The 17,073-nt window shown below is 41.4% G+C and overlaps 1 protein-coding gene across 7 annotated transcripts in view; it reads right to left on the bottom strand.

The window, feature by feature from the left end:
* pde1a (phosphodiesterase 1A, calmodulin-dependent) overlaps positions 1-17,073 on the bottom strand; it is a 555,040-nt gene that overhangs the window by 40,714 nt on the left and 497,253 nt on the right. For all 7 annotated transcript variants that reach the window (XM_080198871.1, XM_080198872.1, XM_080198877.1 and 4 more), the window contains 3 exons: positions 15,725-15,826; positions 15,479-15,599; positions 9,929-10,010 (listed from right to left, as the gene is read on the bottom strand). In XM_080198871.1, the coding sequence (XP_080054997.1) occupies positions 9,929-10,010; positions 15,479-15,599; positions 15,725-15,826 (305 nt within the window). The remainder of the gene's footprint in view (positions 1-9,928; positions 10,011-15,478; positions 15,600-15,724; positions 15,827-17,073) is intronic.

The raw sequence follows: 17,073 nt of genomic DNA, 5'->3' as shown, positions 1-17,073 counted from the left end.
TCAATTTGTCTTGTATGTGGATCACTTAAGTGGAGGATCAATTGGCAGACTTGTATTTTTCTGCGAGCATAATGTTGCAGCTCCCTTGAAACTGCCAATTTTGTTGAAACATTCTGGATATTTCGATGTTAGGTTGTGAAATGGGGTGACAGGAGTAGTTTCTGAGAATGATTTGTCCTGTGATGCCTGACATGCTTTGTTATTAGTGTGAGGTCTTAACATACTGGTAGACTTATAATTACTGGGCTTTTAGTTTCCATAATGTTGAATATCTGTGACAACCAGGAGGATTGATTATACCTTACTCCAGGACTATGGATCCTCCACACGGAACAACTGAAACATGTACATTGAAAGCTTTTCAGTAGTATATGTTATATGTTGGAGAATTGAAGCTAGGAAGCATGGAGGATTAAAAATAAAAGAGCTTTAGTTTTAGGATGATATTTACCACTAGGCTGCTTCTTCTCTCTAGCATTTTCCCCATGCTAACGATTTGTGGCATAACTTCCAGTGAATACATGGATATATTAATACAGTGCTTACTGCAGCTAACAAGAATCAATATTAATATAAAACATTTCCGCCTCCTTTAAATTGAGTGCTCCCAACAAATTCAAACAAGTGCAACATGAACAATAAGCAATAAACAATAATCAATAAGTCATATGGTCTAGAGGTCGTTGCTCTGAAAACAATTGATGGCAAATCTCTGGTATTTTCTTATTTGCATTGGTTTTAATCTCAGGTGCATTTGTCTTTGCACAAATGTCATCAGTGGTGGTTTGATTGGCATCAATATTGTAACTAGAGGTTGACTCTGTGTTTGGTCTGCAGGTTAGGTGTTGCTTTCCTGAACAGTGTCAGTATCATCATTGCAGGAAGGTTCAGGTCAGGACTTTGTATAGTTGAACCCAGATTTTCAGCAGGCTCAGCTGGTTTACATGCCTCCTCCAGATCATCTCTGGTTTGGACGGTATACAAGGCAGGGCCAGACTGTGCATGGATGATGGCAGGAATCCATTTCTCACCTGTGAAGTAATTCATAGCCAAAACTCCTTGTCCTTGGTGGAAAGCACGATGTTTTGCTTTGCTTTCCAGCCATTTTATCTGACCTTATTGTTGTACGATTTCTTTTATTTTCAGAGATTTCAACAAGTCAAATGTTGACATAGTTGTCTTTTCATCATTAACAATGCAGGAGAGGTCTTGGTTATAGAATGAACATATTTCAATACATTAGTAGGAATTGGTTAAGATGTTTGATCAGAGAATGTTGTTTCTGCCTGCTCTCTCAATGTATGTTTCATGGCTTGGACAAAATGTTCTGCTGGTCCATTCATAGCAGGATGGCATGGTGCAGACCTATTATGTTGAATACCATTCTCTTTCAAAAAACTTTCAAATTCTTGGGAGACAAATTGAGGTCCGTTGCTACTTAAGATTTGTTCAGAGAATCCAAACCTACTAAAGACTTCTCCTAGCCTCTTGATAGCCTTTTCTGACAAAGTAGATTTAATTATAATAACTTCTGGCCACTTAGAATGAGTATTGACCATGACTTAGAACGTATGCCCTTCAAAAGGTCCTGCAAACTCCACAGGAACTCATTGCCAAAGCTCTTCCGCCTATTGCCATGGATGCAGCAGTGCTAACAATGGCATGTTTCTTACCTTTTCACATGAAGAATACATTCCAGTTTTCCCTTCAATTTCCATATCGCATCCAGGCCACCAGAAATAACTCCTGACTATTTCCTACATGCGTACTATTCCACAATGTCTCTCGTGTAACTTGTCTAAAATTTGCCTTCTCAATCGTAGCGGAATAATCACTCTGAGCCCCCACTGAAGACATTCTGATTGTACTTACTGCTCCAATCTTGTAGAGAAATATGGTTTCAAGTCAGGTGTCAGTCCTGAGGTCTTCCCATCATGTCCATCACTCCAGGTATATTTCCTCACTTGTCCAGAAGTGACTGGTGTACTGTATGTTCAAAGCAGAAAATACCACCACTTGAGTAGCTTGATGAAGTATTAACTGACAAACTACTTGATACTGGTAATCTTGACAGTCCATCTGGATTACACTGTAGACTTGATTGTTGACACTTGATGGACTAAGTATACACAGATGAATAGCAACGCTAATCTCTGCATTCTACTTGCTGCTAGTGACGGAATTCCCACGTACAGTCCAAAAATGATAATTAAAAGACAATAGTCTGTCAGCAGTATGAAGTTCCTTTAATGCAGGGATTGATGAAACTTTTTTACTCCAAAGGTAATCCTTCATGCTTCACTTTCAAGTTATGTGTAGTTACTTTCAGGTTTGCTCAAGGTTTGAGACGGCAAAAGCAGTGGGTCTTTTTTCACCTCACGGCAGAATTTTAAATACTAGCACTCCAACATCATAAGCTAACTGCAAGGGTAGAATAGGATCAGAATTTGTAAGAACTTCAGATTTGAGCAATATTTAGTTGGTTTGCACAAAGGTATTATTACATTGATCAGATCAATTACATTTCTTGTTCTGAAGTCAATGATTTTAAAATGGTTGCTAAACTTGAAACAAATATTTGAAACAAGTCTTCTGTAGTAGTTACAATCTGAGGAAGGATCGCAACTGGTTAATATTCTGAGTACAGGTGACTCTATAATAACCTTGACCTTCAAAGGAGATATGTCCCAAATACTCAGCGGAGCAGTAGAAGAACTTACACTTATTTTTGTGGATTCTCAGACCATAGTCCTCCAATCCAAGTTTCAAAGATATTTTTCTTCATCTCTTCCAGCGACTAGGATGTCATCCAGATAGCACTGGACTCCACTCAGAATCTGATCCATTGTTCTTTTGAAACAATGCAGGAGCAATGTGATATGAAATGGCCTTTACTCTAGTGCACTGTGCCTTGCAAACTTGATAAAAAGTTGGGTATTTCCTTGGTGCATACAGAAGAAGACACCTTCAACATTTCTTGCTAGATTTTGGTATTCCAGTGAGTGCCTCAATGATTGCGTTGTACTTAGGGCCTATAGGCTTTGCCAACCTGCGAGCATCGGTTCGTGCTCATAGCCATCCTTGAGTAGCCCTTTAATGCTATATATTTTGGGCTTGTTTAGCAAATCTTTCTGGAATACTTTCACAGGAGTGGAAACATAATCACCAACTCAATAATTCTGTCTGCTAGCTCTGTCTTTGAAAGATCACAGTACACACCCTGTTCTCTGCATCTACTGATGAAGTCGTCTATGAATTCTACAGGCTGTTGTCAAAATGATCTGAACCCTCGTTGACAAATGCAAAAGTTTAATCTGGCTTCTGAAGCAGTCCTTCAAAGTCGTCATATATTTCAGGGATCCATTAGCTCTTTTTCTGATAATCATTATGTTTTCAACCTGTTTCAACCTTCATTTCAAATTACTATGCAAATTTTCATGGCTTGCTTGTCTGGTTCAGACACAATTGAATCAAGAAATCTATGCATGGTTCAAACATTTTGAATTCAGATGTTAGGTCAGGTACATCCCAATTCATACTGGAGAATTTTGTGCATATTCTGATATCTCTCCTTCTTCTGTTATACTGGGGATGAGTAGTGCTGTGGCCGCTTTTGTATGCTTTTCTGAAGTTCTGCCCACAAAGACAAGTTGTGGTGGGATTGCACAATGGAGTAATGTTGTCTTTTCATTTTGTTTGTTTTATTATTCCTGAAACCACCCATTATAATCACAACATTCTCTGGCCCAATTTTTATGATTGTTTTGTTTTGATTGACTCTCCTGTAATCATTCAGCCAAACGTCAATTGCCCATCACCAACACCCTTTATTGTCCACCAAAGGAAAGGCCATGTCTGTAGCTTAAAGTCAGGTAGTCTTCACCTTGAGACCTACAACCTGACTGAAAACTACAGGAATGGTCCTTTCCTCTGGTGCACAATAAACGGTTCTGGAGATGACAAACTGACGCTCGGCTAAATTACTACATCTCCCTAGCTCTTCCTCCATCCAGCTGAGACCGTTATCACTTGCCTTTCCCAACTGAGCTAACTTGGTGCTGGTCCTCTCATCGTGCTGTCCCAATCAAAGAACTGACAGGTTATGCACTGCAATCTCATCCTGAGGCATCCAGCTCTTTATTTGGGCACCATGTCAGCACTGTGTCTTCAAAGCTTTTCTTTGTTGTGTTCTCAACACTCTCTGACACTGCGACTCTGTTGCAGCCTGACTAAAATGGCAAAGATTGTCTCATGCCAGGTGACATGACCTAAGGCTGTTCACTATATTGTATTTGTACTTAATCTTGCTGCCACCAGACTTATTACTGCTGATCTCATGTTGTATTATTATAATGATATAATTATTTTGCTTATTCACTGTACAAGACACAAAGTAAAAGTGAAGCTAAGACATGGCACATTTTTCTCCAAGTGATGTCATGCTAATATCCCTTAAATGCTTTTATAACAAAGGACAGCAGAATGAGATGTCAATAGAGATGCATTTGGGTTACAGATGTCACAGAGCAGAGGCAGACAAGTTATAGTGGATGTTTTAGGCTGAATTCATGAACATGACCTACTATGATAGCAGATCTTTACCAACAAGCAGAGACAGAGAGAGAGACAGGCAGACAGAATGATAGGTTGAATGGGACAGAATACAACTGGTTTCACCTTTTCTGCTTATCAGTAATTCTGAGGGTTTATTCCATTGTCATCCTGGATATTGTAAGAATCTAACAATTGCACACTGTTCAGTATCAGTTGTGACTCCGCAGCTACTGAAGCGGTCTCTATCCATATGCAGCAAGGCCTAGACAAAATTCAGGCTTGAGCTGATAAATAGCAAGTAACATTCACACCCCACAAGCACTAGACTATGAGCATCTCCAACAGGGACAGTCAAACCACCTCCCCATTACATTCAATGACATTTCCACTGCTGAATCCCCAAATATCAACATCCTGGGGGTTATCACTAATCAGCATCTGAACTGGGCTATCCATATAACTGCTGCGGTGACAAGAACAGGTCAGAGGTTGGGGATTCTGAGGCAAGTAACTCACCTCCTGTCCCCAAAACCTTTCTATCATCTTCAAGGCACAAGTCAGGAGTGTGATGGAATACTCCCCACTTGCCTGGATGAGTGCATCTCCAATAACACTCAAAAAACTCAATGCCATCCAAGACAATATAAGCAGTTTGGGACCTCATCCACCACCTCAACACTTACTCCCTCCACCACCTATGCACAGTGGTAACAGTGTGTAACATCTACAAGATGCACTACAATAATTCTCAATATTCCTTCAACAACACCTTCCAAAGCCACAATCTCTACTGCCTACAAAGACAAGGGCAGCAGATGCCTGCAAGTTCCCTGCCAAGACACAGATCATCCAGATTTGGAACTAAGGCTGGGATTTTCCAGTCCTGCCCGCAGCAGGAATTGACCAGAATACTTCAAGTACAACCACAAGTCCATTGATAATGGGCAGGAAATTTGGCTCTAAATCGCCATTTCTTTCCCGATCACTGGGTCAAAATCCTGGAACGCCCTTCCTAACAGCATTGTGGGGGTGTACCTACACTGCATGGCTGCAGCAATTGAAGAAAGTGGCCAACCTCCACTTCCTCAAGGGCAATTAACAATGGGCAACAAATGCTGGCCAGCGATGCCACCCCGTAAAGGAATAAAACAATTACAGAAAATATACTGGGCAAGAGTCACTGGCTTCCCCTCAATGTTTTTCTTGGTGGTGAGAAGCAGGAAGAATTTCAAGCAGCAATTTTCCTGCAGATTGATTAAAATAGTGAATATAAGATACTGCTTAGTGTGGTTTCATAGGAGCAGTGAGCTTCTGACATAATGGTCTGGGAACAATGGGTCCAAGTTCCACTTCAGGGCTTGATGGCCATAGAATGTATGTTTATAATGTGGCCACATAGGTTGATTATCAGCCTAAAGATCCTTCCACTACAGCTAATGGCAGAAGGTAAGAGCGGAAAAGTTTCTTGGTAAGCCATACTGGAGAAGGTAACAGAAAATTACTGCAGTGTTCTGTCAATAATGGACAATTAAATGGAAGTCTACGATTGCCAATGCGCTCTTAGGGCATGGTAGCTGGAGGAAGAGGCATTTAGGGAAAAAAAAAGTTCCCTGGTGTGAGCAATAGGTAAAGATGCTGTTAACACATGTATCTGTAGAGCATAGAGAAATAGCTTAAAGTTAAATAGATTGGATATAGTCAGGCACATTGATAACCCACATTATGGAAACAACTGTGAGTTTAGTCATAAACATAGGACATAAGGTTCGATGCTCCTAACACAGCATTAGTTAGGGATAATAAAAAGACTGCCTGTAATGTGGAGATAACACCAGAGATGTGATGTGCAGTGAAGCATACACCACATCCTGCAGGAATGTAAGAGGCCAAGTTACAAAAAGCAAATGGTCTGCAAGATGTGTTGTTTTTACAACTAAGCATAAAAGGGGGAAAAGGTCACTGAGATGGTTGGGACAGCAGTGATTAAGTTGGCAAAGGATTGATTACCGCCAATCTGAACTGGACATGTAACAGTGTTGGATAAGATGGATGAGTTTGCTAATGCACTCTTGTGATAACAGGAGACCTGGTTAGATGGGGAGTAGAGGGGATGGGAACTTGGGGCACCTCGAGCCAATAGGGGAATGACAACACATAGATGGGACAGGGACCACCAATTAGGGGAGAACAACATATTGCAAAGCCATTACAATGCTTGTAAAAAAAGTATAAAATGTGCTGCCACTTTATGTAAAGTGTGCCTATTTCGCTAGACACCCGGTCTTGCAAGAACGTCAAATAAAATCTTGCTCCTTCAGAACTTGACTTGACTAAATTGTTTAACTGTGAGCTGTGTTTCTCACACCTGGTAATGAAAAGTGTATACATCATAACAATCTTTATTACAAGAGAGAAAAGCTCTGAAACATGCTGATAGTGATATGACATTCAGTAAAGGAGCTGCCTATTTCTTGTTAGGCAGGCAAAGTGTCGATTTTACAATCCATGATTGCAGGCATTGGGGGTGGGAGAAATCAGGGGCATTGGTCTGGGTAGGGGAGGTTGAGGATTTTGGAGTGATCAGGTAGAGAAAATCAGAGGTGTCAGAGGAGTGTTGGGATTAGTAGTTGGGTGAGAGATCAGTTCTCAGGGTGTTTGATCACAAGAAAGCTGGGTGTGGAAGCAAGTAAGTTGATTCAGCAGGGAAGTGGAAGGGCACTTGAAAGGTTCCTAGCTGCTGGCTCCAGCAGTCCTCACCTCCCTTTAGCTATTGGGCTTCCCAAGGCCCAGGAAACCTGTCTTCCGAGGGCAAAATTTGAAAGGAGGATTAAATCTGAAGCATGAATCTCAATATATAATATTTAAATAACTAATCCATCTCCTGGGAGTGGAGTAATTATGTCTGTGCTGCCCTGCCTCCATTAAACCTGGAAGTGCGCATGTTGGCAGCAAGTTAAGATGAGGCATAAGATTCTTATATCTCTCCCTATCCAAAGCTATCCGTTTTTTGTTGTTGATACTCCCATCATTGTTTCCAGTGGCCTCCCCAACAATGTTACTGCAACAGTGTGTGACTGGCTTTGAAGCAATTTTTGACATGAGGTCACCAAACTGATTAAAAAAAGATTAACCTCATGCACCAAACACTTTCAGAACTGCTTTACATTACTGAAAAGCAGAACAAACAATAACGACAACTTGAGTTTATATACCGTGTTTCCTTTAACATAGAGGAATGCCTCAAGTTGTTTCACACATGTTAGATACTATTAATATTTAAAAAGAAATCCAAACACCTTTAAACAATAGAATTAAGACATAGGTATTCCCTTTTTAAACCAAATACAAATGTTAATATACATATAATTAAACAAAAGAAGCACTATTAACTTAATATTATTTATAATTATGTATGCTACCTACTCAAGGTTACTTCCTTTTTCTTCCAAGAATTCTCTTATAAGGCACATCAATCTTAAAGTTATTTGTTCTGTAGTGATCGTTGATACGTATGCCACTGTCCTCTGAAGAATTCTCCTCAGCTTTAGCTATTCTCAGTGCAAAGCCTTCATTTACCATCACTTGACTACGGATACCCCAGTGCCTTGTTCTGGTTACTTTCTAATACTTCCAAGCTAATCTGCTGGTTACTTTAATTTGCAACAAGGTACTGCGATGCCAGCTGTAGATTCTGTCATTAGCTTCAAATTAGGCAATCTTCCAGCCTCTGTTCCTCAGAAAATCCATGTAGTCAATGATGAGTTCATGTTTTATTTTACTTACAGCACAGGTCTGTCTAACGATCATTATTTTGGCTGATGTCTCTTAATGACTTACAAAGGACATAAGATCTAAACTGCAGCCATTAAACATCTCCTTGCAAACACCCAGATAAATTGAGACCAGGGAGTTTTCTTTAAGCTCGACCCATCTCCTTGGCAACATAGCTCAATCTGAGCTAGCCTCAATCTAACATTTAGGTTAATGATCCCTCATTTACAATTTCTTCTTTGACCTGGTGAAGTAAATGTGGGTTTACAACTTTGTTGAATGTTTATGAACTAATCTAAAACTCTAATTCTCATAACAAAGACACCTCTCTGAACTGCCATTACTGCCAGGATTGCAGGCACGTTGGGCTGGGATTTTACCAGTCAACAGACCTTTCCACGGTCCACCTCCCACCTGCTCCGACTCCCGTGGCAGGCAGGGCTATAAAATTCCAGCCAATAGATTCAATTTTACCAATATTTAATAGGAGGAAACTTCTGCTCATCCAGTACTGGATTTGGATAGCAATTTAGAATTTGACAATTTAGAAGCAGTAGAGAGTCAAAAGCAGTGGATAGAACTGGGTGTTAGCCAGTGAAAACTGATGCTGTGTTATCAGATGTCACTAAAGGGCAGTATATAAAGGAGTAAAAGAAGAAGGTGAGTACAGATCCTTGGGGGCCACCAGAGATAATAATGTGGGAGCAGGAGGGCAAGCCATTGTAAGTGATACTCTGGCTGAGATTAAATGGACAAGAATGGAAGCTCATGAGGGCAATCCTAGCTGGATGACAGTAAAGAGGTGTTGGAGTACGATGGTGTGATCAATTGTGCCAAAGGCTTCCAAGCAGGTTGGACAAATGAGAATAGAAAACTTTATTACAGTGGCAAAGAAAGTGACTTGTGGAAATCTGAAGGCCAGGACTCAAACGTGGAATTTTGGGAAACATAGGCATGGATTTGGGAACTGACAACACATTTGAGAACTTTGGAGAAGAGAGAAAGGCTGGTGATGTGACAGTGCTTTGCAAGAACAGAGTGGCCAATATTCATTTCTTTGAGGAGAGGTGTTATAATTGGAAATTCGAAGGACAGGAGAATTACTTGAGCAGAGACAATTTACAATATTGGCTATCATGGGTACCAGGAGGAGAAGATGAGTGATTAGCAGTTTAGAAGGGATAGGTTCAAAGGGGCGAGAGTTGGGTCTCATGGACCCTGTGCTCAGAGCGGGCATAAGAGAAGATTAGATATAAACTAGAAAAAGATGTAGCTTTAGGGCAAAAGAAGGGGGATCAGATCTTTAGGAAGTTTGGTCAGGTAGGCTGAGGATGGTTGAGAAGTGGCAGAAACAGTTCATTTCATTTTGGGTTCAAAAACATCCATGAAGTCCTCACATGCTTTGTTGGCAGTGAAGATGAAGGAGAATGGGTAGACCGATTTAAGAAGTAAAGCAGTAGGGAAAATAATTTCAGGTTATCTTTGTGCTCCAGGATAATGCTGGAATAATGAACAATTTTGACAATTGAGAGATGACCCAATGAAACAGTCTCTCAACAACAATACACACAGACCTTTGGAAATCATGCTTGTACATACTTACCAATCTGAGACTGAGCCACCATTGTGGATTTTCGATCACACAGTGGGGAAAATGGCAGCCCTAAGTCTGCTTCACTATCACCCTGTATAGGAAATGGTATATTTTTAAAATTAAAATAACTATTACATTGTCAAAGAATAGTTTTATATTCTTGAATTAAGGATAGACAACAATATCAAATGTGTATTTGGTAGGGCATAGGGGTGAGAGGGAAAGGCTTTCCATTACTTCTTATGCATCTAGCCCTGGCACCAAAGGTATATTGGCACCAACTTGATTGATGGGGGTGGCACAGTGGTTAGCACTGCTGCCTCACAGCACTGGGGATCCAGGTTCAATTCCCAGCTTGGGTCACTGTCTGTGTGGAGTTTGCACATTCACCCCGTGTCTGCGTGTGTTTCCTCCAGTGCTCCAGTTTCCTCCTACAGTCCAAAGATGTGCGGGTTAGGTGGATTAGCATTGCTAAATTGCTCCTTAATGTCAGGGGGATTAGCTACGGCAAATGTTTGAGATTACGGGAGTAGGGCCTAGGTAGGATTGTGGTCAGTGCAGACTTGATGTACCAAATGGCCTCCTTCTGCACTGTAGGATTCTGTGATTCTTCCATGATTCTATGATTAGATGTAAATAATAACATAATAATAACAATGGCTTTATTCTAAGGAAAGCCTACACAGTATTGGCATATTGGCAGGACACAATTAAATTGTATCCAAAATCGAACTGATGATATCAATTTTTTCCCTTCCCATAGTGCCAACTGGGCGAGGGAGAATAAAACAATTTCTTTTGCTGCTGTGATTTCAAATGGTTTTGACTGAGTGATAGAACATAGTTAATACCAAACTAAAAATTTTCTTGCAGTTGTGATTTTAAGTGGAAAAAGTTGACGCCAATATAAAATGAAGAGTACTGTCTAGTTTTTTTGTCAAGAATAGTAAAGAAAGGAAAATATAGCTTATAGTTGGCTGGTCGGCCAAGTTATCATTAACTTTGTAGCAAATACAATCTATCTGCTTATATACCTCAGCCCATTGTCACTAATCTGCTTAAAAACCTCAGCCCATCACTTCCATCCAGTCATGGTTTATCTAGGTCACAAGGTATCAACTAAAATGACAGGAAATGGTTATCCTTTGACGTTCTTCAGACAAATCTCAAATAATAGCTGCATGCCCAATCATAAGGATTAATAGAAGCCATTAACACTAATATTTAAAAGGAATCAAAATTTAAAATTACATTAAAATTTAATATTTAATCTAATTTCAATTTCCTTCTGAATAAATGCTCAAGTTCTATAAATAGCCATGTGTGTTGATTTTAATTGTTAATCCTAGGATGATTAATAATGCATTTAGAACACGTGTCCTGTTCAAATTAATGTCTTGCATTCAGAGTTGTGTTGGAGACAGAATTACATCATCCATGGCCTTGTATCATCCTTCCACAATGTTATTTCTCAAGTCACTATCACTGGATGTACTGTTGCTGAACTGCAATTGATGATGTGAATGAGATGCATGGCAACATTCAGCTAAGTAATGTATACCTGTAGATAATATGATTAGTTATGGTTAAGTCATATCCTGAAAACGTAAAGTAAAATTAGCAAACACTCTTTGCGAGATTCATAAATGTCAAAGCAGACAACATGGGAGTCAATTTTAACCCAGGGCAGATGTTGGGCGATTACGTGATTACCCAATGTTCTCAGCAACAGATCCAAAGTCCATTTTGAGAGCTGGTCTCATTTACATTTTCTAGTGAAATGTATGTGTTGAATCAATTCTCACAGGCTGAAGACCGATAATGATAAGCAAGAAACTGTGACTCACTGCATAGCCCAGCCAGGAGTTCTATTAATGTGGTGAGAATTGTAGGAAACATGGGAATTTATGTATTGCTTGGTGGCATGTATCCAGAATTATTAGTACCATGAACACCCAGCTCCGCCTTCTAAACGGTTTTGGGGGTCCTACGTGTATGATCATACCTTGATTTGCATGTTAAAATTACAGGTGTCTTGGCTGCCCACGCAGAGGCTCCGTGCAAAAAGACAGGTACAAGGCACTAATTATGCCTCCACAATTTTAGAAAGATTAAAATCTCATTCTCATGGTGCAGAGGGAATTAAAATTACTCTCATGTTGCTAGGACTAGAGGGAGAGCAAATTGGGAGAATAGGACTTGTCTAATTTCCTCCTGAGCTAATGCACTTCTGAATTGATTAGTAGAGGCAGCTCTTCAGTGAACCAGCCTCATTAAGATACCAGGTTTGAATCAATAACATTTAAATGAAAGCTTAACACAATACATTATTATTCTGTTGGGTTTGTTATATATTTCCTCTCATCTGTTTATTTTGAAAGAACATCACCAGTGGCAAAGGAACTCTTAGATCACCTTTGTGTGTTTTATTTGTAATGTTAATAAAAGATGAGTACAGTGTTTCTGAAATTTTCATTATTTAATTTTCCTGAGTATTTTGGAGAGTCGACTGTGTTTTATTTGTTTCTTAGTATTTATTGACAAGGTGCCTAAAGTGCAGTATTTCTTGCGTCCTTTACAAATAAAGCAAGACATATGGGGCCCGATTCTCCCATTTTTGGCCTAAGTTCCCATGCCGGTGGGAAAACGAGAGTGTTTCCCGTCGGCAGCGTCTTTCACTTGGGATTCACAGACCTGAAGGATACTAATGAACCCATTTCGAGCAGTCCGTCATCCAGACACGCAGTTCCAAGACGGGCTGCCATTTTTAAATGGCTCCATGATCTCCACGCTCAGAGACAAGCTCCACTCCACCCAAAGAAAATGGTGCCACCCCCCCAACACTGACCAGGGTAGCACCACCAACACCTCACTGAATATTCCCACCCACAAATAATGGACAAACCCCCTCCCATACTATGCAGGCATCAGGGAACCTCACCCAACAGAGACCCTCCCATCTCAGACACCCATGCAGCCCCCTCCCCAGACCCTCCACTCAGCCCTCTTCCCCCTCAGAGCTTCCACTTATCCACCCTCCTCCTCAGACCCTTCACTCAGCTCCCCCTTCCGTCTCAGAGCTTCCACTCAGCCACCATCCTCTTCAGACCCCTCCCACTCAGATCTCCTTTCCCCTCAGACCCCCGAGTCAGCTCCCCTTCAGGTCATGCACCTTGGCAATGCCCACAGTGCACTGTCCCCTGGGATTCTGGCACTGACAATCTAGTCTGCTGCCTTGGGCTCTGACAGGGGGAATCAAGGAGGTAGTGCAGTTGCCATTTGCCCCTCTTCTACTGCGAGGCTGCAGAGCAAAGGTCCCTCAAGGATCCTGGGGATTGGGTGGGGTTAGGCTGGGGTCAAGCTTGTATCTCTCCACCGGGATGGGAGTGTCATGGTTATACTGCCCTTCTAGCCCGAACAGACCTGAAGATTACACCTGACATGGTGATTTCAGGCAGCCCTGTGATCAATATCTTCATTCCTATTCCTAATTCTAATTAATTCTAATTCCTATTCCTAATCCTATTCCAAATGGGTGCTATTCTGGTTGTCAGTTGGTGACTAGTGGAGTGCTGCAGGGGTCGGTGCTGGGGCCTCAGCTATTTACCATTTATATAGATGATCTGGAGGAGGGGGCTGAGTGTAGGGTGACGAAATTTGCTGATGACACGAAGATAAGTGGAAAAGCAAATTGTGTGGAGGGTGTGGAAAGTCTGCAGAGAGATCTGGATAGGCTGAGCGAGTGGGCTAGGACCTGGCAGATGGAGTACAATGTTAACAAGTGTGAGGTTAGCCACTTTGGCAGAAATAATAATAGGAGGGATTACTATTTAAAAGGCGAAAAGCTGCAGCATGCTACGGTGCAGAGGGACCTGGGGGTCCTTGCGCACGAATCGCAAAAACCCAGTCTGCAGGTGCAGCAGGTGATCAAGCAGGCGAATGGAATGTTGGCCTTTATAGCGAGGGGGGTAGAATATAAAAGCAGGGAGATCTTGCTGCAACTGTACAGGGTACTGGTGAGGCCGCAGCTGGAGTACTGTGCGCAGTTTTGGTTGCCGCACTTGCGCAAGGATATTTTGGCCTTGGAGGGAGTGCAGAGGCTCACAAGGCTGATACCAGAGATGAGGGGGTTGGACTATGAAGAGAGACTAAATAGACTAGGTCTGTACTCATTGGAGTTTAGAAGGCTGAGGGGGGATCCTATAGAGACGTATAAGATAATGAAGGGGATGAATAGGGTAGAGGTAGAGAGATTCTTCTCGCTTAGAAAGGATAGCAGGACTAGAGGGCACAGCCTCAAGAAAAGGCTAGGGGGGTGCAGTTTAGATTGGACTTGAGGAGGAACTTCTTCACCCAAAGGGTGGTGAATCTCTAGAATTCTCTACCCGTTGAAGTGGTGGAGGCTACCTCACTAAATATATTTAAGTCATGGGTAGATAAGTTTTTGATAGACAGGGGAATTAAGGGTTATGGAGAGAAAGCAGGAAAGTGGAACTGATCCACTTCAGATCAGCCATAATCTTATTGAATGGCGGGGCAGGCTCGAAAGGCTTGATGGCCTACTCCTGCTCCTATTTCTAATGTTCTTATGTTCTTATTCCTGCCTGTTGGCCGTGAAAATTCTTAGGTGGCCAGGTCACTTTAACGTCATGCTCCCCCCACCACCACCCTCCCCCCTGCCACCACCCCACCCCACCCCAGGTCACCTGGCAGGCTTTTAAATCATTGTAGTACTCCATTCTGGAGTAGAGATTTTTCTTTCTCCCTGTCAGAAGCTGCAGGTGTGAATTGACTCTTTGAAGTCCCCTGACAGAGAGATGTCAATTTCACTGGGGAGATGGGAGGCAGGTGTTATTCCAACCTGCACATTTGTGCACCCAATGTACATTCACAGCTTTTATTTGAAGTTTATGAGGCTTGCTATCAAGTTGAATTCTTTGAAACCCTCTTCATTCTAATGGAACCCTTTGATCTCAAACAATTCAACATTCAGTGCCTTGAAAAATATTCCACTGATGCCTCAATGGATTCCTGTCATCCTCCAGCCACCTGTGTTTATTTTCATTTCCCTTCATGTTTGAATGCACCTCAAGTACCTCAGTGCTCCCAACTGCAATTTGATAGAGTCAAGCCTGATTGATAGCCTGTGATTTCTTCAAAATGATTGTGGTTTGCAAAGGAGGAAGTGAAACCACAAGCCCTCCATTACAAACATACAAGTGAGCTAATTTGGAAATCAAAGCGGAGACCATGGGAAAGTTTAAAACTTGAGGGAACTTGGGCTTCAGTTTTGGGATAGAAATGGGGTCTGCCCCATTTAGCTGCCCAAAAATGAAATAAAATTGACTTATATATGGAAATTGTGTGAAACTTCATGATGTTTCATGAACAGGTGGCATGAAATAGAATAATATTGTTCATGAAAATATATCTAATTAAATGATGTACACACAGCAGGAATTGGCTTTAGAAAATACTGCTTCTACAATAAAACCCTTGTGGAGGGTGTTCCTATTGCATGTGTTATATGGTGTATTGCAGTGCATCAAAAACCTTTACCTGTCTAAAGAATTCTTCCATCAATGTCATTGTCCAACGGTAGTGTTGCTGCCAGGTTTTTGCAGGATGACTTATATCTGCTGCATGCAGCATTAATGACATGACTTTTGCTTTGTCAGTCCTGAAAAACCAAGGACATACATCTGACTTGTTGCACTCAAGGAATGTGGGTCAATATTGTGTGATGCATAATTACAAGTTTCCCGCTTTTAGAGAAAAATAATCAAGAAAAGGAAATTGCCTCACCCTTCTGGCTGCTGCAATGTATTTTTCATGGTCTTGATTTGTTGAAAATGACAAGACATGTCAGTTGATAAAACCATCTCTATCACCAGTGAACGCAGCTCCCTGTTTGATTTATAAAACATGATGCTATGACTAGCTGATTGACAATGCTAAATATGGAAATAGATCTGGCAGCTAGCTTTCTTTCCATGTCTACGATAAAAGAATGGAAAAATATATAAAAAATGCTGAACTCTTAAATGTTCCCACGACTAAAGGAATGTCAACCCTGATGAACAGTTCACCAGCTAAAATGCCAGCCTGTCTGAATATTCTTGCTGAAGCCAAATGTATTCAGGATTTATTCTTATCATCAAGTTAAAGAAAGTGACTTTTTCTGCTGTTGTGGTCAATTGGTTTAAGTTAAGACGAGATGATGGGGCAGTCATTCTTTCACCCTCACAGTCCAAGAGTACCTTTGCACCAAAATCAAAATAACTCAGCTCAAGTGAAAGACTTTCAGCTGCCAGCTGCCCACTTCTTGCCTAAAATATGGACAGTTGGCAGTTGAAAATCAGGCAGGAATCTTGTGCAGCTGTTCAACTGTGGAATCAACTTCCAGGCAGACCTGTAAATGGGCACTCAGCACTCCCACCCAGAACAGGTAGGAGGTTGTCCAATTATGCAAATCAGGACCAAAGTCTATAGGATCCTAATTGATGCTTTCAAGAAGGATGGCACAGTGGTCAGCACTGGTGACTCACAGCGTCAGGGACCTGGGTTCAATTCCAGCCTCAGGTCACTGTCTGTGTGGAGTTTGCACATTCTCCCTGTGTCTGCATTCTTTTATTCCGGGTGCTGTGGTTTCCTCCCACACTCTAAAGATGTACAGGTCAGGTTGGTTGGCCATGCTAAATTGACCCTAGTGTCAGGGGCTTAGCAGGGTAAATATGTGAGGTTACGAGTATAGGGCCTGGGTGGGATTGTGGTTGGTTCATGCGGAATGGCCTCCTTCTACACTGTAGGGATTCTATGACTCTAAGAAGAAATGGATGAAGCATGCAGGGTATGTACTTGTCCTACTTTCTCGAGGCATTGCAATGCCTAGTGGTTCCTAAGTACTCTATATGTTTTCAAATTAAATTGTTGTGGTTCCTTGAGAAATCAGGACTGCCACCAGCCTTGCCTGCTGGCATCCTGCATGCAGTAACCAGGCAATTAAAGGGTGGTGAAGGGTTATCCAACTCAAAATGTAAGCTCTATTCTCTCTCCACAGATACGATCAGATTTGCTGAGATTTTCCAGCATTTTCTGTATTTGTTGAATTAAAATGTGTCCGCTTAGCTTGCCAAAAAATACAAGGAAGATAG

This window comes from Carcharhinus amblyrhynchos, chromosome 11, assembly GCF_965287045.1.
Source record: "Carcharhinus amblyrhynchos chromosome 11, sCarAmb.v2.hapA, whole genome shotgun sequence".
NCBI lineage: Eukaryota > Metazoa > Chordata > Chondrichthyes > Carcharhiniformes > Carcharhinidae > Carcharhinus > Carcharhinus amblyrhynchos.
Note: the sequence above shows the minus strand (reverse complement) of the source record. Positions and strands in the feature narration are given on the sequence as shown.